General features: G+C 37.8%; 1 protein-coding gene across 2 annotated transcripts in view; it reads left to right on the plus strand.

Moving 5' to 3' along the window:
• The first annotated feature begins 9,963 nt into the window (after positions 1–9,963).
• The window catches only part of Lin7a (lin-7 homolog A, crumbs cell polarity complex component), a 134,335-nt gene continuing 118,585 nt past the window's right edge, over positions 9,964–25,713 (plus strand). Inside the window, exon 1 of one of the 2 annotated variants that reach the window (XM_042698605.1) lies at positions 9,964–10,286. In XM_042698605.1, coding sequence (XP_042554539.1) covers positions 10,205–10,286 — 82 coding nt within the window. In that variant the 5' untranslated portion in view covers positions 9,964–10,204. The remainder of the gene's footprint in view (positions 10,287–25,713) is intronic. The other variant, XM_042698603.1, reaches the window with a different exon arrangement.

Below are 25,713 nucleotides of genomic sequence, written 5' to 3' on the forward strand. Positions count from 1 at the left end.
CGAAAATGAACGTTACAACTTTGGTGGGGGGGGGGGGGAGGATTGGGGTGGGGGGTGGGGGGAGACTGGGAAGGGATGGCAAGGGTAAACAAAGGGGAGGTTACAATGCTTGATAAGAAATGTACTCACTATCTTGCCCATGTAATTGTAACCCCTCTGTACAGTATTTTCACAATAAAAAAAAAGAAGATTTAGGAAGAAGAAGAAAGACAAGAAAAAAAACAACTCATCATGGTGGCTATATATATATATATATATATATACATATATATATATATATATATATATATATAAAACTAGCCACCCATCACCCATTCTACTCTTGCAAGGCCTGCATGTGTCTTCTCCAAGAAAAGGGAAAGCACCTGAAGAATAGTTTACAAACTAAACAAACGACATGGCTTTTATGTGCTATATTTATTATTCCATATTTTCCATTAGTACCTAGTTAGTGGAATCGATATTTGCCAACAACAGATTTGTAAAGTTCCAAACTAACTTTATTACAGAAATTCAAGAATGAGTATTTATAAACACATGTATACACATACACATGCACACTCATATACATACTATCAGCCATAAAGGAAAAATCTAGTAAGAAATTAAATATGGTGAATCTTTCATGACCCTATATAACTACAAATTTGACAGAGGTCTAGTTGCAATAAAGACAAGGCCAGTAGAGAGTGCTATATGCACTAGCTTTAAAATAGTCTTTAGAGTTTTGCTAACAAAATTTAACAAAACCACATTCTTTCTCATTTTACATCAGAGATCTTTCTCCAATTAATGAACAGCGGTATGGTTTTCCTTGAAAATCATGGTACTCTCTGCACACCAGTGGATCAGATCTGCAATCTCAGGAGGCTGAGGTCTGAGGATTGTGGTTTGAAGCCAGCCAAGGCAGGAGAGTCCCTGAAATTCTTATATCCAGTTAATTACCAGAAAGTCAGAAGTTTTACTATGGCTCTAATGGTAAAGCACCATCCTTAAGCAAAAAAAGCTAAGAGACATCACGCAGGCCTTAATGAAGATGCAATACCAGCAGAAGCAAAAAGAAAAGAAAGAAAGGAGGTAAGGAAAGAAGGAAGGAAGGAAGGAAGGAAAGGAAGGAAGGAAGGAAGGAAGGAAGGAAGGAAGGAAGGAAGGAAGGAAGGAAGGAAGGAAGGAAGGAAGGAAGGAAGGAAGGAAGGAAGGAAAGGAATTTAAATATCTTTATGTTTTTCTGAATCCTTTACATGTTCCTATACTATTTCAAGTTGATGAAATAAATATCCAAAAGTAAGTCTATTATATAATATAGTGATTATAGTTGATTATATTTTCATAGTCTTCTAAAATGCTGCTGAGTGTAGTGGCTCAGGCATGTAATTCTACTTACTTGGAAAAATGAGAATGCTGGGATTGTGGCTTCAGGACCCAGCTGGGTAGAACCAAAGTTCACAAGACCCCTTCTCAATGAAGAGCTGAAGAGCTAGACATGGTAGCACATGCCAGTTATCCTAATGACCAATACCAGGAAACTTAACACAGGTGCATTATTCCTAGGTGCATGCCAATACAAGAATTGACACCCCATTTTAAAAGTAACAAGCAAAATTTATTGCTTGGAATGTGGTTTAGTTCTGAGTGCTTGCTTAACAAGTATGAGGACATGAGTTCAAGCCTTAGTATCACATGCTGTACATGATAAATACACACATACATATTTATCTGTCAGTTTAAAAAAGATTTTCAATTGGGTTTCTTAGTCTTCTAATTTTTGTTTTGCTTTGGATATATGAGCTGTCAATTTCCTGGTAGAATATTACAGTAATTCTCTGCTTTACCACATTGCTAGAAAGTTCATGAGATGGTAATGTATATATTTTAAATGAAACGCTAGTCATCAGTTAGTGGCAAACAGTGTTTCCTTACATCATTTTGGATTTTAGAACTTCAACAAATATAAAATTTCTGTAAGTAAAAGGAAGCAAGTGTCATATAACAAAATACGTAGAATGCAGCAGAAATAACATGGCATGGTCGTGGTTATTATAATCTGCATGGTTAATGTTGAAAACAGTCACATTCACATTGATAGATTAAAAACATAAAATCATAACTGAGTAGAATCCATGTTCATAAAAGTAATATGAACAAGGAAGATTTTTTTATTTGTAGTATATTTGAGATAACACAGAGAGCAACCTAAAAGTATACTTATAAGTGACTATTTCAATGGAAAGTAGGTAAGAAGGATTACATAGTTCTATACGCACTGATATGAAAGTAACTGATTTGCTGTGGTTTTTTTTTTTTTCAGTCTTGGGGCTTGAATTCAGTACCTAGGTACTGTCTCTGAGCCTCTTTGGGTTCAAGGCTAATGTTTTACCACTTGAGCCACAGTTCCACTTCTGTGGGTTTGTTGTTATTGTTGTGGTTTTTTTCTGAGTAGTTTATTGGAGATAAGAGTCTCATGAACTTTTTGGCCCAGGGTGGCTTCAAACCATGATCCTCAGAACTCACCTACCTAAGTATCTAGGAGTACAGATGTAAGCCACCAGTGCCCTGCTTGCATGTTTAAAGATCATACACCCCCCCCACACACACACGCACGCGCGCGAGCACACGCGCACACACACACACACACACACACACACACACACACACACACACACACACAAAGCCTTCTTGTTAGTACCAATTATTCAGGATGAATGTGCTTTTTTCATAAGCCTTAAATTGTTTGCTTTTTCTTATTTAAACATTTCTTTTGCTTAAATTTTAAAAATAAAAACCTCGGCCAAAAAGAGAATAATAAAATATAAAATATAATATAAAATATAATATAAAATAATATAAAATATAATAAAATATAGTAAAATTAGTCTACCTAGATAAAGATGGCAGGGATCTGTGTATCTCTCTACTTCTGCAGGACTGCTTTGATTTATGAATTCTAGGTAACATATTTATTTCATAAATATTTTATGAATATGCAAGCTGGATTTGCTAGAAATCTGTTTTATGTTACATAGATGAGAAACATCTAGATTTTCTATCACATACACATCTAGATTTTCATATAGAATTAAGATCTTCATGGGTCACATTTTCCCTTTTACTAGTTTGATCCTTCAGAGGCTACTAGAAGTCAATCCAGCCTAGAATGTACAGTGAGATGTGACCTCATAAAAACTACGAGCTAAAAATCAAGCACCATGGAAAGTCTTTAGAAGAAGAAACTTCTCTTGGAGACATTGCATTTCAAGAAACGAATCCCCTTTGCACATCTGCCCAGTACCAGAGCATATGAGGAGACAAGCAGCAGAAACACCCATCTGAAAGACAAATGTTCATCCCAGACTCTAAAGGCCAGGAAAGGCAGGAAAGGAAAGAAAAAAAAACACAAAAGCCAGGAGTGAGGAATCCGTTTTAGAACAGCAAAATTTGGCCTCACTAAAAGTTCAGAGAAATTCTCTATACGTTAGGGTAGATCCAGAAAGATCATATTTCAATGTGAATTAATTAAAACTTTAGCTTTTTGGGTTTGTTATTAGAGCATTAGAGGGTAAAAACTAATTAGAGTGCGAAACTCTCTTCTCAATGTGCTGTCCATGCTAATGGTTCCTTTAGCTGTTAAACTTTCTAATTACTGACACACTGTATATGTATCTCTGCATGTGTAGAGAAAACTCTCACAAGCCTCAATTATTGTACTGTGTAATAATGTGGAAAGAATTTGAGGATAGGCCCTTTGTCTATTTACCCCTTCTGTCTTTAATTAATTCCATATAATAAAAATTCAAGAAAAACTATACTGCTGGATAAAGTAATGCAAGCTATGTTTAAAGAAATTAAAGCTAGGGCTGGGAATGTGGCTTAGTGGTAGACTGCCTGCCTAGCATGCATGAAGCCATGGGTTCGATTCCTCAGCACCATATACACAGAAAAGCCAGAAGTGGCGCTGTGGCTTAAGTGGTAGAGTGCTAGCCTTGAGCAAAAAGAAGCTCAGTGACGGTGCCCAGGCTATGAGTTCAAGCCACAGGACTGGCAAAAAAGAAAAAAGAAAGAAAAAGAAATGAAGAAAGAAAGAAAGAAAAGAAGGAAGGAAGGAAGGAGAGAAAGAAAGAAAAGCCAAATATTGAGATGCGTTTCAAAAGTAGGTATTTAACTTGTTTTACTTCTGGCAGTAGAAGGGATTGAACACATAGCTGTGTGCTTACTAGGCAAAGGCTGGCAAATGCTCTACCACAAATGGAGGCACATCCTACTCCCTTTGCTTTTAGGTTGTTTTCAGACTAGGTCTTCAGGTTTGCCCAATCTGATCTTGAATCACAATCCATTTCTGCCTCGAAGTATCTGGGATTACAAGCATATGCCACAATGCTTACTCCAAATGGAAAGCCATTTAAATCATACTTTAAATGATGCTAGGAGCTTAACAAACAAGGATTAACCACTTTTAGTGTCCTTCCTAAAGTTCTAAAAGAGTTGCCCTTCACTATTGTAATATTCTCAGCAACATGTACCTCACTGTAGTCACTATGTCCCTCCTTTGAATGTCTCAGAAAATTCTTTACAAAACCTTGGTCTCCTTGGATGGCAATCTTCTAATTCAAAATTCCAAAAATAGTTTTTTTCTTTTCCCCACTTCTTCCTCCTCCTCCTCCTGCTCCTCCTCCTCTTCCTCTTCTTCCTTTCTTTCTTCTCCTTTGGCTCAAGGGTAAAAACTATCATCTACATAACAGATAAAGTATTTGAAAGTAATCCTTAATTATATTCCTCGGTGAAGTCTTCACAACCCAAGTTTTCCCATTCATCTCTATGTTTTTAACACATAACAAATCGCTGTATCCTTTGTTTTTATTGATGCATCATTTTATAACTCATTCTACACTTCAAATTCCTTTTCAGTATTTCATAAACTCCCTCAAAATAACATGAATGTCAATTATGCCTAACTCCACCCCAGATCCTGTATCCTAGTCAGTACAATTTACCATGTAATTTTGTTGATAAAAATATTCTGCCAAGAAAAGTGTGATTTTTTTTTTTTGCACAATGATAAAGATGCTTTCTTCCCCTGCTTCATATTTCAAGACAACTTCTGGTTTTATTTTCCAGGTGGATTTTGTGATTTGACTAAATGTTAAACAATTGGCTGGCCAGAGGGAGAAAGAAAACTTCCATGTATACCCTTTGCTAAACCTCAATGTGTAAATATTTCTGTCAAGGCCAATGCAAAGACACCAATGAGATGTCACTGAAAATTACATTAGATTATGCATATATACTCAGGTGTGAAGTCTCTGTGCTCCCCAATACCTAAGTAATTCATTCATTGGTTATTTGTATTTTACCTGTCTGCTTTCATCAAACTAAGATGTAAGCATAAAACAACTTCTGCAATAAAGATACTTAATATTTGTTGGCTAGAAAGGTAACTTTTGACCCCAAAATAGAATATATTAAAATTTTTAGGATGATAATGATAATAAATAATGAAAATGCCAGGTGTTGGTGGTTCACACCTGTAATCCTAGCTACCCAGGAGGCTGAGATCTGAGGATCATGGTTTGAAGCCAGTCCAGGTAGGAAAATCTGTGAGACTCATTTCTCCAATTTACCACTAGAAAACCGGAAGTGATGCTGTGGCTCAAGTGGTAGAACACTCGCCTTGAGCTGAAGAGCTCAGGGACAGTGTCCAGGCCAGAGTTCAAGCCCCATGACCAACAAGAGAGGGGGGGGCGGGAGGGGAGAAGAGAGAGAGAGAAATTATTTCAATATGGGTTCTAGTAATTTCAAAACAGTTCCAAAGAAAAGATGAAAGATATGAGGTATGCATCACTTTTAAAAATCTGATATTTATCCCTTTTTTCTTCTAGACTGTCCTAAGAAATGTAAACATGAATTTGGGGAAATATGGACTTGTTATGCAAAAAATAAAATAAATGGTAGTTTTGAATTTAAATTGCATGACTAAAAGATCAATCATAACTTCTAAGTGTGAAAATAAAAATCTGCCCATTGCCAAATGAGAGGAAAATATCTTTTTATGTTTTACATGTCAAAAAGCACAAATAAACCAATCTAGAATCAGAAACACTTTGCCTTTAGGAATTGTACGTTTTATTGTACATGGCAGAAGCAGCTAAAACGTAATTATTACATTTACGATTTACATGATAATTGGAAAAATTACATTATATATAAAGCTGGGTTACTGCAGTATAATTACTTAGATACCAGCTTTCTTCCTTTCAATTCTTTTTTTCTTTCACTGAAGAAAATAAAAAATTAGAATTTATATTTAATATTTTCTTTTCATCTTTAATTTTCTAGCATTCAACTCTGATTAGCAACTCTCCATTTCATTCTCATGGTAGTAATTTTTATGATAGATGATACAATTTTTTTCCTTAGCATGAATTATATCTGTTGAGTTTATTTTATTATAGGTGCATCATTAGATTTCTGTAAATTATATTACCTTCCACTGCCTGACTCTGGTTGATCTTCCTTGAGCTTCTTTTTCTAGTTGTCTACAATAAAATCCTGACTTTACTGGAATGTGTCTTGTGTTTGTCTTCCTCTCCTGGCTTTATCACCTGCTCCTCCTTCCCCCCATCCCTGTCTTTTGCAATCCTGTGACTCTCCTGGACCTAATTTAACTGTCAACTTTTCATTCCTTGTATAGTACCTAGTCATTATTGTTCGTTCTTCTTTGTTGTCTTCATCTCTTTTGTAAGTAAGCATCAAGTGAGTGTAAAATCTTTTCTCACTCATTTCAATAGCCCAGTCAGTGCCATGGAGTAAGCATGCCTACAATCTTGTCAAACCAACAAATTAGTAGTTGTAAGTATAAAATGGAGGTGGAGTAAGATGTTTTACGATTATTTTAAAAAGCATACGGATTCGTATTCGAAAGTGTAATCTAACTCTATTTTCACAAAGCTGTGTGAATTAAGAAAGATAACATGATATGTTGAACGAGTCAAAAGTAATGTCTAATACTCGGGCTTTAAAAATTCCAGTGTGAAGGTGTTATTTTCTCATATGAAACTGTGTTCATTGTACTCCATTTATAATCTAAACACATTTTCAGTATGCTAATGCTTTTTTTGCCAACCTCTTGATTTTGTCATATAATTTTAAAGGATTCAGTTATGATTAACAGACCTTAACTATCTCTGAATGCAAGCTTGAACAAGAAGAATTTTTATATTTCAAAGCAAGCAGTTTTCTTAATATTAAACCCTATTTGCATAGGTTAGAACCTGGATCCTAGCTTTCTTTCATACATTTATCTCTTTGAGTATATAAACACACACACACACACACACACACACCTAAAACTCTAAAAATAATAAAAATCTGAGTATGTTTCTTGGTGAGAAACACAAAACTTCCTGAATCCACGTGCTACTATTCTTAAGTAAATTGTTCCATCTATTAGACTCGGTTTATTCCAAAAGTTGGGATAAGAATATTTACTGAAAAGAGAGAGTACTTAACTCACTACCAAAGTAGTAATTGAAATAATTGTATTGAAATACAGTTACTACTGAGCTACGGTATTACGTATCATTTAATGAAAGAATTGTGATTGTGTTTCCAAACAGCTAAGATAAAAGTGTAATTATAACTCTCTGATTAATAAATAACAAAGAAACCAGCACAGGCATAGATCAAGTGCATTGACCTTGATGAAACACTGTGATTGGTACACCAATGAAAAGGCAGTTGTTCATGAGACACAACTAGGCAAGAAGAAATTTTAAAAATTGCCTTATATCTCTCTCTTTATGTCTCAGGAAGAAATTCACAAATATTTTTGGAGAAGCAATATTCATAGTTTATTTAAACAAATTCTCACAGATACCAATTAAGCATTTTCTACACTGTGGTGACATAAGCTAAACATTGAACATGCCGTTACTAGAAATAATAAATGGTGAATACATGGTGGGCTTTGCTTCTGCTTTCTCTTTTAATCTTTAAAGAAAAAAAGATCTACAGAGTCAACCCATAGGAGGAAGGATAGAACAATTAGACCACTCAAAATTTATGAAGTACATTATGAAATATTTGATACTGGAAGTTACATTAGGAAACAAAATGCCAAAACTCTACTTGCCTAAACATCACAATCTGGGATTTGTGTTGGGATAGGGACAATTCTGGCTTCTAGACTTATGAATCAGACCACTCAAATATACATATCTAATAAAGTAGATTGGTTATAAACAGCTACATTTGTGGCCAAGGGTTTGTATGTCTTTTCATCCTCAATTACTAATGGGATTTGACATTTTGTGCAAAACCTGGAAACACACTTTGATATCATTGTACACAATCCAACTTCTTTCTGACTCATAAGGCAGAAAGAAACATAATTGAAGTGTAGTTTCTGATTCCTTCTCCAGCCTCCCCTCAGTGTTCTCTTCTTTGGTGCTTGGGGAAAATGCCCCCCACTATTCCATACTTTGCTCACCATCAGTCTCCCAATCAGAATATTCAGTGTTCAGAAAGGACTATGCCTTATGAGTCTTATGAATATTGCCAGCTTTCGAGTTCAAGAATAAATTGGTGTATTCCTTACTGTTTTCAAAGCATAGCCATGTCTGTGACCCAATCAGAACCTCACAAAACTCAATGAGTTTGCAGAGGAGAATGAGTTTCCTCCTATTACAGACTGTCTATGGCATTAAATCATCCCATTTTCCTTGTATGACAGATAAGGAAACTAGGAGACTTAGGCAAAGCCCATAACTAAGACCTGATTTTCAAGACCAGAATTGTTTCTAAAGCAATTGATTTCTGGTGTGCCCTTAGGGTCTGTTATGTGTGCATATGGGCAATCGTCTTTGATTTCCTCCATCATGGGTAAAACTGATTTCTTTCTTTATCTCTGGACTATAAGATGGAAAAGATCTTCAGAAGTTATTCCTATTGTAATCAGACGGAAAAGGCATTGAGCATATGCAAATATTTTACTGCACACAACACCTTCTTGCCTTGAAGAGTTCATTACTAGCTGAAACCAATTTAGCTCAGTCACAAAGAAGGTAAAGGGATAAAGGGAGGTTTGGTATCTCCAATCCTGCATTGGTCACTCCATTATGCTTATAGATACTCTCTCAGACATGAGTCTCTAAAATAGTAAAATGAGTCTTTTTTTTTGGGGGGGGGGGAAATCAACACATCAATAATTGAAGCATTTAGTAATGGAATGTGATCAAATGAAATCAAAGAACATCTCCATACTAAACCACAAAACACAGGGACGGTATTTGATCCCCAAGTTTAGGACATGGTTCATAGTAGGTAACTCTCCCGGCTCAATTCCCAGCACACGCTAATCAATAAATCACTTTGTGAATAAATGCTACTTTGAGACGAACAACAGAAAAAGGCTGGATAAATATGTTTCCATCAGAGCGGATAGAAACTCGCCTTCCTCTGTTTTATTTTTGAAACAATTTTTAAGCACTTTGCTTGAAAAGCCAAATTGTGATCTAGGCATTGTTCCTAAATACAGTACCCGTAAATGGCCACTCGCTGATAGAACCCTGTGCTGTGGTCAGTTATCAGACATTAAGTCAACATTCCAAAGTGTGGGGCGGGGGTGTATGTGGGGGGAAAACTTTAACAGAAATTAACAGCAACTACAACGAAGCGCCAGCGCTAGAAGGGGATGATCTCTCTAGAGAAGATGAAATTAATGGGTTGACAATTTCTCCTCACCTGAAGGGAAAAGAAAACAAAAAACAAACAAACAAACAAAAACCATCCCCTCCCCTCCCCTTCTACTTCCTCATCTCTCTCCCCATCGCCTTTCTCCAGACACTATCTTCTGATCATTTTTATTTGAGAGGAAAGTTGAAAGAAAGCAGCCAGCCAGCTGCACCCAGCCGGCGCTGCTGGGGGGGCAGGGGCGGGAGAGCAAAGTTCCAGGGCAGAGCCATCCCTGCCAGAGCCTGGCGATGCAGTCCTTGCTCTCCAATACCTGCTTGGTTTCGCGCCGCCTCTGAAGATCTGCCACCGCGGAACAGTTGCGTCTCCATCTGGCTAGCAACCCACCCCAAGCTTTCTTCTCCTCCACCACCACCACCTTCCTGCCTTCCCCTCTCCTCCCCCTTCCCTCCGTCTTCCCTCTCCACCCCCGCCCCCCCCCCCCATCTCCTCCTCTTTTTCTCACTACCAGCGGTTGCTGATGCTGAAGCCGAGCGTCACTTCGGCTCCCACGGCAGACATGGCGACATTGACAGTGGTCCAGCCGCTTACTCTGGACAGAGGTAAGGCAGCGGCTCGCCCTCGGGCCATTGCGTCCCCACTGTCCCCCTCCCCCTCCCCCCGTGTCCCCAGTCAAGTCCCACCGGGACAACAGGACGCTCCGAGGCAGAGCGAGGACCTAGGCGATCGAGGACGAACCAAGGAGGCGTTTGCGCCGGGAGCTGGATACTTTCTTCCCCTTTCTCTGCCCGCCCGGTCCCCGCCGTCCCCTTCCCGCTGCCCTCGCCCTGGAGCCCGTGCCTTCGCCGGGCTCCGGCGATCCCCGGCCGCCACTCCCCAGCCCCAGCGCCGGGTCGCCGGCTTTGTTGGAGCGGACGCGCGGAGATGGCTAGGCACCCCGGGCTCCGCGGTGGCAGAGGGGCAGAGACCACCCTCCCCCTGCGCCCCGAAAACACCAGCCACGGAGCTGCCTGCCAACTGCCCGCCCCGGGGACCCAGGAGGAAGGAAGTTTTGTCTCAGCACCCGATGGCGAGGGGTCGGTGCAGACGCTGGTGCCCAGGAGGCTGCCCATGGGGAGCCGGGGGGGGGGGGGGGGGACGGGAAGGGCGCTCCCCGGGGGCGGCCGGGCGCGAGGCGGCGCGGAGCTGCCCTCGGCCGGGGTAGGGCGCTGCAGCTCCGGAGCCCGGGCTCCGCTCGCCCAGGGCTCAGCACCCCGAGTTGCCATGGGTGGTCACGGTGCATTCCCCGCCTGCCTGCCGCTCCCGAGCGGGTGTAACTCCGCTCCCGCCGCCCTGGCCAACCGCAGGGCCGGGGGTGCCGAAGGCGCCTCCCTGGGACAAAGCCCTCGGCGGAGAGGGGGGCCGGGGTGTTAAAATGTAACTTCTGACCTATGACCACCCCACCCCCCCGTGCGTCCTGTCCTTGAACTTGAACGGGAAACGGTGTTGCATCCCTCCCCAGGACCTCCCCAAGTCCAGAGAAGGGTGTTAACAAGCTGAGATGGCCAGGGCTTTCTCCGATGCGCCCCGGCGGGGTTGTACCTGTGTCTGTGTGCTTTGAGTTTCCTTCCTGGCTTCCCACAGCCAGTTAGGAAGGCGCCCAAGTCCCAGGGCTCTGCGGAGTGGACACCGCTAGTCCCTGTCCGCAGTGGCCGCATTTAGGACCCTGGGCGGCCATTTAGAAATGATGGGTTCAGAGGAAAATGATTTAGTGGGAGTCCCTCTGAAATTTTTCTTTCTAGCAGATTAAATTGGACAGCCGGGGTAAAGCAGAAGAACATCCCGCTGCGAGTTCACGGGAAAAGCCAGGACACCCAGTCTGAGGTTTTTTTTTAATTTGGAGAGATCCTTGGTGGGTGACTTTTAACTCAGTCTTGAGGCAAGAAGAGATGTCACGCGGTACCCATAGCAATCTTATGCGGGATGAGAGTTGATAAATTAAAAAAAAAATAAGAATGATTGATTTTATATTGGGCTATGTTGATTTACAGGCTAGCAAATTAATAACAGTAGTTAAAGAGCATAGGAAATCCATTGTATAATCCATGATTTTTACCTTCAATATCATCATCTGTGCTAAGCAGGATAAATCCATTACTACGAAGAGACAAACAGATGGCAAGCTATTAGAAGCTATGGATTTCCCTAGTATTTTTATTTTAATGTGATGAGCTCTTATATTGGTCCATTACTAAATTATAGTCATTAAACATCCTAAGTAAAATAACTACGGTAGGGGCAAAATCTCCCAAGACGGTTGCCAACCTGAGCAACCTTTTATTCTACTTATCATCATAATAAAAATATTTTACCTTAGGGTGTTTTTTTTTTTGTTGTTGTTGTTAAATCTTAACTCTTAAGGGCCTCAGTCAGTTGTTAAGAGGAGTTGTTAAGTAGACAGAATCTAGTCTTAAAGTTTATTCTTGTTTGTATCCAAATTGTACCTATCCAAACCTTCTGAATAGCACCATGAAATAGCATAGGAAGCAGCAGAATTAGATTGCATGAAATCAAGTGACCTATTATCCTGGGAATGATGGACTATTGACATCATAGATGTGAATGGAGTCTCCCTCTCTCTCTCTCTCTCTCTCTCTCTCTCTCTCTATATATATATATATATATATACGCATTTTCTCTCTCCCTTATTATAACTAATATCTTAAAATGACTATTTGATTAACTTTTTCCTTGCAATGATGAAATAAGGGCTTCTAATTTGTTTTTCTCTAGCAAAGTGCTCATTGTGGTTTTTGTCAGCTAACCTCTTTGGAAATCAGTTTTCCTGCTGTGCCACATCAGGAGTTGGGATTAGATGATTCTGATACTGTGAAAAGCTAGCAGTCTATAATTCAATTAATTAGCATTAGGCTTGTGTTTGGTCACCACCTGGGAGAAATTTTCAGATCATTCCAAGCTGATTTGGTACCCTTTGAAATGCCTTACATTGGACCACTGCTTTGGTCCCAGTAAAGCTTTTATCACCCTATGTTGCATTTGTCTCCTCAATGGTTGGAGTTCCTTAGGGGAAACAACCAGTTCTGAATTCATCTTTGAATTTACAGTGACAACCACCATTTTGCCTGGTGATTAGAGAGAAAAAAATAATATGTTAGAAAACTTAAGTCAGCAGTAACTGAAGCACTGTAATTATAGGAATTTGGTTGTGCTCTATGGTACAATTCATATCCTCATAACATTTTGGTGCAAGAAATGATGGTAGAGATAACATAGGCTCATGATTGCCTATCTACCACACTTGATGTAGTCACATCAGTTACAGTAGCTCAACAAGGATACCAAATTTAACCAGAAAGGGTTGTGGCAGGTGAACAAAGAGGAAGGAATAAAGAACATGTTTAATAAAGACATCCCAGGGCATCACTGCAAATCAAAGGGCACAATTTATGATTTTAGAGCTGCTGGTTCTTTTCTACTATCTTCATTTTGCAAATGGAAAGCACAAAAAAGGTTTTGAAGGTTCCTCTACCATTAAGTGAGAGATTCTATGTCAAAATCCAATTATTTGTATTAGTGTCCTTTGGCATCATAAACTTATACCAATGGATTCTTCAGGGCAAGGTTTTAAGCAAATAAAGTAAGTTGAAATTAAGGTTTACTCCTTCTCAAATTTAGAAGATATATACATACACATTTTCTGAAGTCTGTATGTCCTTCTTGGATGTTCTCTGGAAGCAAGACTTCTCAAGATCCAAGATGTACTCAAGAAGGTGAACAGGGGAACATAGTACTTTACGATATCATGAAATCCTAAAATTTCCATCCATAATTCAGATATCAGACTAACTTTTCATGCCTCTATGTATCTGTGATCATAGCAGGCTCTTGTTCACTGTGTCCCAGTCTTAGATACAATAGACTCTTGGTATTCAAATGGATGTCAACCCAAAGAATCTTCCATTCTGGAAAAACCACAAATACTCAGGAATCATAGAAAGTTCAGTACTATATTGTAGATGCTTGATTTATTATTCTTATAACAACACTCAACTTCTTCTAAAGATATAGTGTCTTTACATGATTCTAAAATTTTCATTTTTAATCAGATGAACATATGAACCTTTGCCTTTCTTTCAATGCAACATGAATTTGGGGGGGATATATTCACAATACAAAAATCAGTGAAACATTCTGCAGATCACATAATTCAATATATAATATTGAATTAATATATATACAATATGACATAATATGTAAGACAATATGACAGTATATAGGGTTGATTGAGAGCTTTTCATCATCAATGGAGCTATTTAAAATATATAGGAATCTAAAAATCTTGTTTTTGAAATTCCTTTGGATTTTTTTGTGTTTTAGAATTATCCTTAAATAGTGTACAAAGAAGCTGCCATTCAACGAAGCAATCTATCAGTATAATCAATGTCACCCCTTTCAACATTCTCACCCTTCCAACACACCCCTTTCTTTGCTTTTCTTAATTTTATAGGATATATATTGAGTCTTTGCATTCCTCCCTTTCTTCTCCTCATTTATGATTTTATTATTTTTTACTTTGGTCAGAATGACATGTAATAAAATCACAAAAAAGGCAGACATATTATTCACTTTGTTACTTAGTGCCAATTATAAGCCAGATCCTACATTAGGATCAGTACACACTAACAAGATAGTTCTCATGATAATTAGGGAAGATATGGGGAAGGGTGCTAAATTGTGTGTGTGTGTGTGTGTGTGTGTGTGTGTGTGTGTGTGTGTGTGTGTTCAAGGGCTTGAACTTGAGCCTGGGCAATGTCCCTGAGGTTTTGTCTACAAGACTAGTGCTCAGTCACTTGAGTAACAGCTCCACTTCTGAATTTTTGGTGGGTATTTAAAGATAAGAGTTTCACGAACTTTTTTTTGCCCGGGCAAGCTTCCAACCATGATCCTCGGACCATAGCCTCCTGAGTAGCTAGGATTATAGAAATGTGCCACCAGCACCTAGCTGAGAGCTAGATTTTTAAAAACACTCCCTCACAAGCAACAATCCATCCATCCATTTAATATTCAAATATTGCCTGATGTATACAAGATGAAATAGGAACATTAGAAAGAAAATGCCTTTTTCTAAGATCCTTAGAAAAGGGGAGACAGATACTCAGAGCTCTGTTAATTAAACAAGAATTGAGCCACCATTAGGTTCTGTGGCATGCTAATGAGAAAAATAGAAAAACAGTGTAATTGTGTTTACATGCTAATGACAATCACCACAATGAACACTCACATATACAATTATAAGTTTAAGGGAAAGAAATAACTTGGCAAAGGAGAATGATGGAGAAATACTGTTTTAGACCTGTAAGTCCAGGAAGGTCTTCCTGAGTTGATGACATTTGGAAAGAGCAAGGAAGGAAATTTTCCAGACATTTTAGGAAATACACTCAGGAGTGAGAACTTAGGTGTTAGAGACAGACAGAGTAAAATGGTGGGCAGAGAGACATGGAATAGAAAATGATACTAGTTAAGTTCATTGCCAGAGTCCTCCTGATGTGACTCACAATTGAGAGATTATAGTAGCTGAGATTATAAAGTTGTCTGAAGAAAATAAGTACGCGGAGATAAAGATAGAAAATAAACATGTTACTGAGATAGAGAATAATGGAGAAGGACTAATTAGGTTAGGGTTGGTCAATGCCATGTTGATGCATTGTATTAATATGATGCTTAGGGAAAGCACTGGGAAAGAAGAAACAGTACATATAACAGCAGTTCCACATTTGCAATTTCGTTAACATCTGGTTAGTATACCAAGAAAATGATGAAAAATTGAAATTACCAAGAAATAATTACACTATTAGAATGCATCCTAGGGTAGAAAGGTGGTTATATATGCCAAGGAAGTCTACAGATTAGATTTTCCCTTCTTCATATTGTAGACTAAAACATCATATATGATCATTTGATTTTCAAAACTATACTGAACACTGTCATTTACATGTCACTACATAACTCTACATGTTGAATCCAAGTGGTCGTGGTAGAAGATGGCTCTGTACTAGGAGCATAAGAAACAGTACTTATATTTACCCTGTGGCAAAGCAAAGATGTCAATAAAGAGATTAGTGTTGCCATTCTTCTCTTCCAGACGTTTAAAATGATCACATCATCTCTTTCTAACACCAGTGGTTGGTTTTTTCAGATTTTAATCTCAAAAAACAGAAATGACCTTCAGCTAAACTCAAAGCAACAAAGTGGAATGCAATAGTGATACTTAATCCCTCATTTTAAAGAACATAGCAACACTATCTTAAGCTCTGACTCTCTTGCACATCAAATTTCGAGGTCAGAAAGGATAATGTAAAAGACATTTTCAAAATTTTATTCTGCTTACCTTTTCCCCTTAGATTGAAGACGAATGGCTTCAAAAAACACCTATAATGAAGCAATATAAAACTAACTCATGGCGAAGGATGAAAAATTAAAAAGCATTTCAAGGAGTCAATTAAAATTATGTATTTTTTTAAAATATGGCAACTGATGACATGATGTGTGGATTGCAATCTGTATTTAAAGACTTGTACAAAATAAAATATTGGTCTAACTTTTCTCTGAGATTCAAGTGGGATAAGTTGTAGAAATGTAAATGGAGATTTTTATTTCTTTGCTTCCTTAAGTTGCAATTAAAATATTGATTAATCTTAGGGTGCTTTTTCTCTCTCTTTTTCTTTCTCTTTTTTCTCTATTTCTCTCTTTCCCTCTCTCTCTTTCCACTCTCTGTCTTTCAGGAAATCAAACTCTTGTCCTTTAAAAATTCTAGTGTAGTGCTAAGAGCTTTTATTTTGTGGAAAATGGGGCAGGGGGAACTACATGAGAACAAAAATTGAAGGTCAGTGGAAATCCTGTGGGTACCACAGTTATCAAAGAATTTGTGATACATTAAAATTTTTCTCTTTTTCCTTTCCACTTTCAAGGAATACAATGCTTATTACTTTATGTATCTTCCAACTCAAGCCTTGGGCAGCCTATAGCTTTTCTAATCAGCTGTATTCACCAGCTTTTATAAAATCTGTATTTGCCTGAAAATTGCTTTGGCTCACAATCCAAGAGGGCTTGCTCCTTCTCTTAGTCATGATTAGTTTTTTTTCTCTCTCCCCATTTGACAAGAAAAAGAATACAGAAGAAGGAAAATAAAAATTAATCTCTGTGAGTGTGATTTTGAAGTTGTAGGCCCTGGTGGTCTTGACTGAGGAAGAAAAAGGCAAGAGCTGGGGCATTTTATATCTCTTGTACAAAAAGTCTTCCAAAACCAGCAGGCAGGTATGTTTTTGTCCATGAACCTTGTGGTGGTTCCATGCTTTCCCACGTTTGCCAGAGATGGCTAACAGAGATTTAAAAAGTATTTTTATCTTGCTGTTTTCGCAAATTCCTGTCATTGATGAAATGATAATTTTGCTTCTGAAACCTTTTCTCAAGTATCACTATGGGTTCCTACCTATTTAGTAGGCGATAATGAGTATTTATGTCTACTGTAGAATATCTTCATTACCAAAAGGGCAAAATCCTCCTAAACTAAAATAATCAAATTGTACTACTTTAGATCATTACTTTCCTCTCTCTCTGTCCTCTCTCTCTCTCTCTCTCTCTCTCTCTCTCTCTCTCTCTCTCTCTCTCTCTCGCTCTCTCGCTCTCTCTGTCTCTGTGTGTGTGTGTGTGTGTGTGTGTGTGTGTGTGTGTGTGTGTGATTGATTGAGCAAGTGGAGTGCTCTTCATCACCAAGAAAGGATGTGGAATATTTGTTGATATTTGTAGACTTATATTCACTACCTGTATCCATCTGCTGTTTTCATTAGTGATCGAACAAAACAATCTCAAAATACAGCAAAATGATATTTTTAATGTAGAGGAAGCAGCTACAGCATCCTTTTGCTCTAATATACATGATAAACTATTCTGTAGTTCAGTCCTGACTTGAACTCAGGGCCTGAGTGCTGTCCTTGAGCTTTTTGACTCAAGGCTACCACTCTATCACTTGAGCCATAGCTACACTTGTGGCTTTTTGGGTAGTTAATTGGGATAAGAATCCAAAGGGCTTTCCTAATCTGGCTGGCTTCAAACTTAGATCCTCAGATCTCAATCTCCTTAGTAGGTAGAATTATAGGCATGAGTCACAGGTGCCTGGCAGCTTTTATACTTTTAAAACCATGAGTGGTTGAGTGATGGAACTATGAACTGATAAACAAGTTATAATGAATCATATTTGAAATCACTGTTTTGATCATTGTGATCATACCTTTAAAACTTATACTGATTCCACTAATGCTTTACTTTCTTTTTTCTTTCTTTCCCTTCCTTCCTTCTTTCTTTCCTTCCTTCCTTCCTTCCTTCCTTCCTTCCTTCCTTCCTTCCTTCCTTCCTTCCTTCCTTCCTTCCTTCCTTCCTTTCTTTCTTTCTTTCTTTCTTTCTTTCTTTCTTTCTTTCTTTCTTTCTTTTCTTTTCTTTCTTTCTTCCTTTCTTTTTTGGTTGGTCATGGGGCTTGAATTCTGGGCCTGGGGACTGTCCCTCAGCAATTCAGCTCAAGGAGAGCACTCTACCACTTGAGCCACAGTGCCACTTCCAGTTTTCTGGTGGTTAATTGGAGATAAGAGTCTCATGGAATTTCCTGCCAGGGTTGGCTTTGAACTGTGATCCTCAGATCTCAGCCTCCTGAGTAGCTAAGATTACAGGTGTGTGCCTGACACCCAGCTAATACTTTACTTTTGTTTGTGACTGAACTATTGTCTTTTTGTTGTTGTTTTGAACCCAGGGTCTCATGCTTGCTAGAACCTCTCTCTCTCTCTCTCTTTCTCCCTCTTTTTCTCTCATTCTCTCCTCCTTGCTTCTGATTGTTTTGGAGACAGACTATAACAAACTTTTCTGTTTTGGATAGCTTGCACTATAAAATTCCAGATCTTAGTTTTCTGTGCAGCTAGGTTACCTGGATGAGCCAATATCTCCCAACTATGATTGGGTTTTGCTAAATAATGTGGTATCTAAATTTGAAAACTAGCCCAATAAAGCATATATGCTCAAAGATAACTTCGAAAAAAACTTATAAATTTTAAACTTAGTTGTGAAATTATATTCATGTCTATCTTTATTGGACAGATAAACTAGAGTTTCCAATTACTTGTACACTTACCTACAGGCAGTATATCCAAGTGTAATATAGTTCAGTATAAGATATTCTAAGTTTTATTTTCAAAGAATAATCTTTACCAAAAATAGATAGAATTATAAAGTCATATAATGTTCCTAATATTTAAATGCCCAAATTAAATGTGGGGGAAGGCATCACTGTCTTTTGTGTATATTGAACTGTAATGAAAGCATTGGGCCATGTGTTAAGGGACTGGTGAATATAATTTCTAAAGAAAATAAGAGTAGAAAAGTATTGGCTATAATCAGAAAAAATGACACCACACCATTTGTTAGGAAATGGAAAGATTTGGAAAAAATTATATTAAGTGAAATAAGCCAAGCCCAAAGAAACATAGGTCCCATGGTTTCTCTTATTTGCAATAACTAGTATATGTCTAGGACAGCAGAAAAGGTCAAAAGCCATGTACATATGACCATATAAGATGATGCTAAGTGAAATGAACCCCAAAATAGGAACACAAGAGATTTTATCTTTCTTGCTATTGTTTTTAATGTACTTATAATGTCTTATGTGATTTTTTGGTGTTTCTTTTGTATGTTCTTCCTCCATGGTATAACCTCTGTTTTCACTGTAGTTGATTCTGGTGCCCTGCATCTTGAATATATATTTTTCTAATATGGCGAGGGGAAAAGAAATAACAAAATGCTGAAATAAGGATACAATGAGATTGTAACCATGAGATGTACAAAACATTATGTTGAAAATGAACTTTACAACTTTGCGGGGGGGGGGGGGGGAGTGGGGAGAGAGGAGTTGGGGAGGTAGAAAGGGAAGGGATGGTAGGGGAAAAACAAAGGAGGGGGTAACAATGTTTGATAGGCAATGTACTCATTACCTTACTCATGTAACTGCAACCCCTCTGTACAGTATCTTTACAATAAAAAATATATTAAATAAAAAAGAAACCAAAAAGAGAAAAGTATTGGCTATTGGATAAACTATCTGACTTCCTAAAAGTTGAAAATGGTGTTTTAAGAAATGATAGACCAGGACTGGGAAGGTGGCTCAGTGGTAGAGCGCTTGCCTTGCACACATGAGGCCCTGGGTTCAATTCCTCAGCACCACGTAAACGAAAAGAAAAAAGCCAGAAGTGGCCCTGTGGCTCAAGTGGTAGAGCGCTAGCCTTGAGCTGAAGAACTGAGGGACAGCGCCCAGGCCCAGAGTTCAGGCCCCACGACTGGACAACCCCCCCCCCCTCAAAAAGAAATGATAGACCAATGTATTTGTTGTTGTCTCCTAGCAGAAAAATATGACTCATTAGTAAAAAGAATGGGATAATGGCACTTAGAAAGGAAGTGGGATCATTGAGAACAGATCCTGTCAAGTTTTGGATGTGGGATGTAGCCACACTCAATACTCAAGCCACCATTGGTGTTATAGAAGCCTCTCTGAAAGCATGGAAATACATGAAGTGGATTTCTAATGGATTTCTAGTGGATTTCTTTCTCTATGAATGCTTAATTTGCAATCTTATTTAACTTGGTTACCAATATTTGGACTGAGCACCACTGATTGTATCTGATCATATTTACTGATGGATAGACTTGGAAAATAGTGAAAAATTTGGCCAACAAAACAAGTACTCTAAAATTGTACCCAATTTAAATAGCATGCTATAGTAATATGGATATAGTTGAATGAAAATGAATGTACTTTTCACTCATTAGATTCAATCACATTAGAATGTGATTAGGTTTCTACTGTTGACACTGGTATGTCACTGGAACAATATAGCTTAACAGTACTTAGTTTAGAAAACATTGAGGATTATTATTTAATAGAGTCACAAGCCAAGCAGCCTGATGATTATCTGTACATTAAAATTATTACTCTTTAAAATTATAAACTAATACTAATAATTAACATTTAAACTAATAACATAACATAAAACGGTGAATCAACATTATATAGGTGAGATTATTTTCAAAATGTTTGAATTCCTGAAAACTAAGGAACCATTTTGTTGACACAATCATATTAGTCACAAACATAATGAAAAACTATTATAGTCACAGAGATATTTCTCACCTGAGATACCAGTTGAAATTGGGGCCCTAAACTCATTTATCCTGTAGGAGGTATGATACCTCTAATTCATGGACACTAAATGCCAACCTAACTTTCACCAATCCCATCACTGTGTTAATTGAAAAAAACTAGATGTATGCCTAAATTCCCCCTATAATGGCAGTATTATCTTATCCATTTGAGAATCATTCATTTCTAACAAAGGATAGCTCAATATTTGGAACTATTTTACTGTTATTCTTCATGTGCACAGACTAAAGGCTCAAACTCCTCCTATTAGCTCAATAGATACTGAGAAAGACAGGATGAAGGGGAATATTGAAATTTTATTTCAAAACACAATTTTTAGTCACCTGTAAGGAGACTCTCAACATAATAAAGACTAGCCATCAGATGACAATGTCAATTGTTAATAGTTAGAGGTGACAGAGACTTTTGCTCAAGCTCAAAAAACTGATTTCACCAATGTTAGAAACTATAAAGATCAGTTATTAACTGGAATTAGAAGGCATGTGTGATTTTTTCAGAAGGTGATAATCATTGTTATCCAAAATATCCTATTTCCCAATAGTACTTCAACAATATTTCTTGCATCTCAGTAATATGTAAGGAAATAAGATGGAAGACTAACTTACAATAACAAAAAATGTGTGAATAAAAGAAGCTAAAATTAATGTTTTGAATGCCTATGATGTGATACACTTAATGGTGTGTAGGAATGAGAAACGTGGAAATGCACAAGATAGACAAACTCCCTTTTAGAGGGGTTGCTTATGTTCTAGTTAGCGCAGAGATTCAAAACATTCAAATGAATGAACAATTAGTATGATTCCTGAGAGCAGCAAGTTAGCGGAGAAGAAAAGTGCACAAAAAAAAAAAAAAAAAAAAAAAAAGAGGACTGTGAGCTATGTACACATGGAAATTCTGAAAGGGCTTTTTGAGGAGGTGGCATTAGGCACCTTGCAGAGACCTAGGAGCACAGCATTTTGAGAAGAGGAATAAGAAGAGCAAGTGCAAAGCTGCTGATCTTGATGGATTTGAGCAACAGCGTGAAGTAATCCACGCAGAAAAAGAAGACAGGACTGGAACAGAAGCATGTGTGGAAGGAAAGTTGTACTACCTGTTTTTATAAGTTGTTGTGAAGGTTAAATGAGATACTAGATGGCAAATGTTATGCAAACTACCAAGTGATGTTTGAATACCATATCCTCACAGTTTCTGTTGTATTCAGCATCATTTGTGGACTATTGTCTTGTTTGGAGAGCCACATGTTGCTTAAAACTATGCCTCCAGAGCCATCTTGTCTGAGTTTGTATCTTAGATTTTCTGCTTAGAAATGAAAGTTCTTTAAGTCTCTTTTTCCTTTGCAAAGTAGCAAACTAAAATTTTTCTGACGTAGTCATTGATTTAAAATATGGAAAGTGTTTCGGCCAGGTCTGAGAAATAATAATCACTCAACAATGATAGTTATTTATTTCCTGAGTGCTAGATACCATGTACCCTCCTACTGGGGACAGGGTCAGGGAATGCCAGGTTTCTGCAGACTCTGCTAAGAGATGGGAGTATTGCTTGTGCTGTGATTGTTCATCAATAGTCAGCGTTTGGGGATCCAAATAAAACCCCAAAACTTTCCTGTATTCTTAGCTAACTTGCTAACCTAGTCTTTACCCAAATCATTTTATTTTTTTTTTGCCGACCATGAGGCCTGAACTCTGGGCCTGGGTGCTGTCCCTCAGCTCTTCAGCTCAAGGCTAGCGCTCTACCACTGGAGCCACAGCACCACTTCCGGCTTTTTCTGTTTATGTGGTGCTGAGGAATCGAACCCAGGGCCTCATGCTTGCAAGGCATGCACTCTACCGCTGAGCTACCTTCCCAGCCCCGCCAAATCACTTTTAATAGTTCTATTAGAATACTTATTGCAAGAAGGTGAAATATTCTTTAAAATGGCTGATGCCTTAAAAAGTTTTTTTTTTAATGATCATTGTATACCCATTGCCCATCACAATATTGTTTTTAAATATTTCATAGTTTTAGGAGCTAAAACAAGGAAACTGGGCAGAAGATATAAGGTGACATATTTTTGTTTAGAAAAACGTTCTCACATTTATTTGGTTCCAAATTAGAATTGATGCCTACTGCAAATTAGTAAACAACCTGTGCATTGAAATTGTGCAGGCAAAGGTTGAACAAAAACTTTCAAATTTTGTGGCAGAATGGACTTTCTGATTCCATAATTCTTTAGTAATGACTTATAAATTTAGTGGTCCTTCTTAATGTGAGTTAAACAATATGCAGTCATAAAAAGTATGCTAAGTAGTTGATAGAGAAAACTAAAGGGTCATTGGGACTTTGTTTTATTCCTGGTTCATTGTTTAGTATCACATTATGCCTAGAGAGGCAAACATGAAGCAGTTAGTAATAGGAATTCAAAATCTAGATATCTGGATAATCTATGCCTGTCTAATCTTAGCCCTGTGACCTTGACATAGCTGTTTCTTTGCTCGTTACCATTCTCTTTGTACTTCAGTTTTTCTCTGTAAAAGGGAAAATAGGAGTATTTACCTCCTAAAGTTTGTTGTGAAAATTAAGAACATATACTCACACTTAGAATATCAACACTCCCACAGCAAGAGCTTATCCCCAACTTCTTCCTAGTGGATGCATTATCACCAATAAATGAAAAGTGCATAGACTTTAGATTAAAATACATATGAAATTGGGTTGCATTTCTACCACTTAGGAAGCTTATTATAGCTATTTTTATTTATTTTTAATCCTTCTTTGGAAATAATGATTCATAATTTGCATGGTGATCCATCCCTTTGATTCTTCTTTCCTTCACTTATCTAGTAAATGAAAAAATAATGAGAGACTATTGTATGCCAGGTACCAAGTCAAGAGTTAGAGCTAAAGCCAACATCCTAACACTGAAGAAAGACACTTAACATGCAATTTATGAGAATTACGTCTTTTAAGTATTATGACAACAATCACACACATTAAACAATTGTTACATGGCAGAAGTGCTTTTATTTTTTTAATATGTTATTTATTGTAAAAATACTGTACAGATGGGTTACAGTTACGAGTAAGATAGTGAGTACATTGCCTACCAAGCATTGTTACCCCCTCCTTTGTTTTCCCCCTATCATTCCTTCCCTCCCCACCTCCCCAACTCCTCCTTCACTCCCCCCCACAAGTTGTAAAATTCGTTTTCAACATAGTGTCTTATGGGCCTCATTGTTACAATGGGTCAACCTGTATCCCTATTTTGTTTTTTCTCTTCCCCTCCTCAAATTAGAAAAGTATATATATAAGATGCAGTGCACCAGAATCAAATACAGTGAAAACAGAGGTCATACCATGGGGGAAGAACATACAAAATAAACAAAATAATAACATAATTCATTATAAGTATGTTAAAAACAATAGCAAGCAAGAAAAAACCATGTATATATACATAGCTTTTGGCCATTTCTGCTTGTCCTAGACATATACTAGTTTTTGCAAATAAGGGAAACCATGGGACCTAGGTTTCCTTGAGCCTGTCTTACTTCACTTAATATAATTTTTCCAAGTATTTCCATTTCCTAACAAATGGGGCAATGTCATTCTTTCTGATGGAGGCATAGAATTCCATCATATATATACATATATATATATATATATATTCTATATATATATATATATTCATCTACTGAGGGGCATCTGGGTTGGTTCCATATCTTAGCTATGGTAAATAATGCTGCAATAAACATAGTTGTGCTGGTAGCTTTAGTATGGTCTTGTTTGTGATCATTTGCGTAAATTCCCAAAAGTGGGATTGCTGGGTCTTAGGGGAGCTCTATGTGCTTTCCAAAGTGGTTGAACAAGTTTACACTCCCACCAACAGTGCAGTAAGGTTCCCTTTTGGCCACATCCCCTCCAGGATCTGTTGTTATTAGAGTTCTTGATTATAGCCATTCTAACTGGGGTGAGGTAGAATCTCAATGTTGTTTTGATCTGCATTTCTCTTATGGCTCGAGAGGTTGAGCATTTCTTCATGTGTCTATTAGCCATTCTTATTTCCTCTTCAGAGAAGTTTCTCTTTACTTTAGCTCACTTATTTTTGGAGCAGTGTTTCTTTGAGGATTTGTTGTGGGGGGGGGGTGCTTTTATTTTTTTAAACCTTCAAAGTAGGGTTAAAACAAACATATTATTGAGTTTGGAGCTAAGGCATAAATAGGCTAAATAGAAGGGACTGGGGTTCCAGCTAGATGATTTCTTGGGCTTAATTACTAAGCTACACTGTCAAGGAACACATAGGTCTATAACATAGCACAAAGAATATGAACTTGTAACCAACAATAGAGGCAAAATGCAAAGTCTTCAAAGAATAGAGAAAATAAGGGAAAGAAAGAGCATATTGCCCACCCCCAAATGAATAGTACTTTGTCTAGCACTTATGAAAAACAATGTATATTCTGCTCATGTTAATAAAGGCTAAATTCAATAGTGCATTTTAAAATCTACCACAACTTTTGGAAAATAGCAGGTGCTACTAAAATAGGTGAAATTATTGTTGATGTTTGTTATTAGTTTCTTAGTACTGAAGTTGTTTTTTTTTTAAATCTATAGATAGCATTATTGGAAAGTACCAGCAGGATTCTGATCTATTTTCCCAGGCTGTGCAAGTGAAACTGAGAGATGTCTGTGACCTTCACATTACCTTTCAGTGAACTGTAATGCACAAACTTCTTTATAGATCTGGGATTTTGACAGGCATCTGTAAAGGCATGAAAAGGTAGTAATCATGCCCCCAAGTT

The sequence above is a fragment of the Dipodomys spectabilis genome, unplaced genomic scaffold (genome assembly GCF_019054845.1).
Source record: "Dipodomys spectabilis isolate Male_0828 unplaced genomic scaffold, ASM1905484v1 ptg000234l, whole genome shotgun sequence".
Lineage (NCBI taxonomy): Eukaryota > Metazoa > Chordata > Mammalia > Rodentia > Heteromyidae > Dipodomys > Dipodomys spectabilis.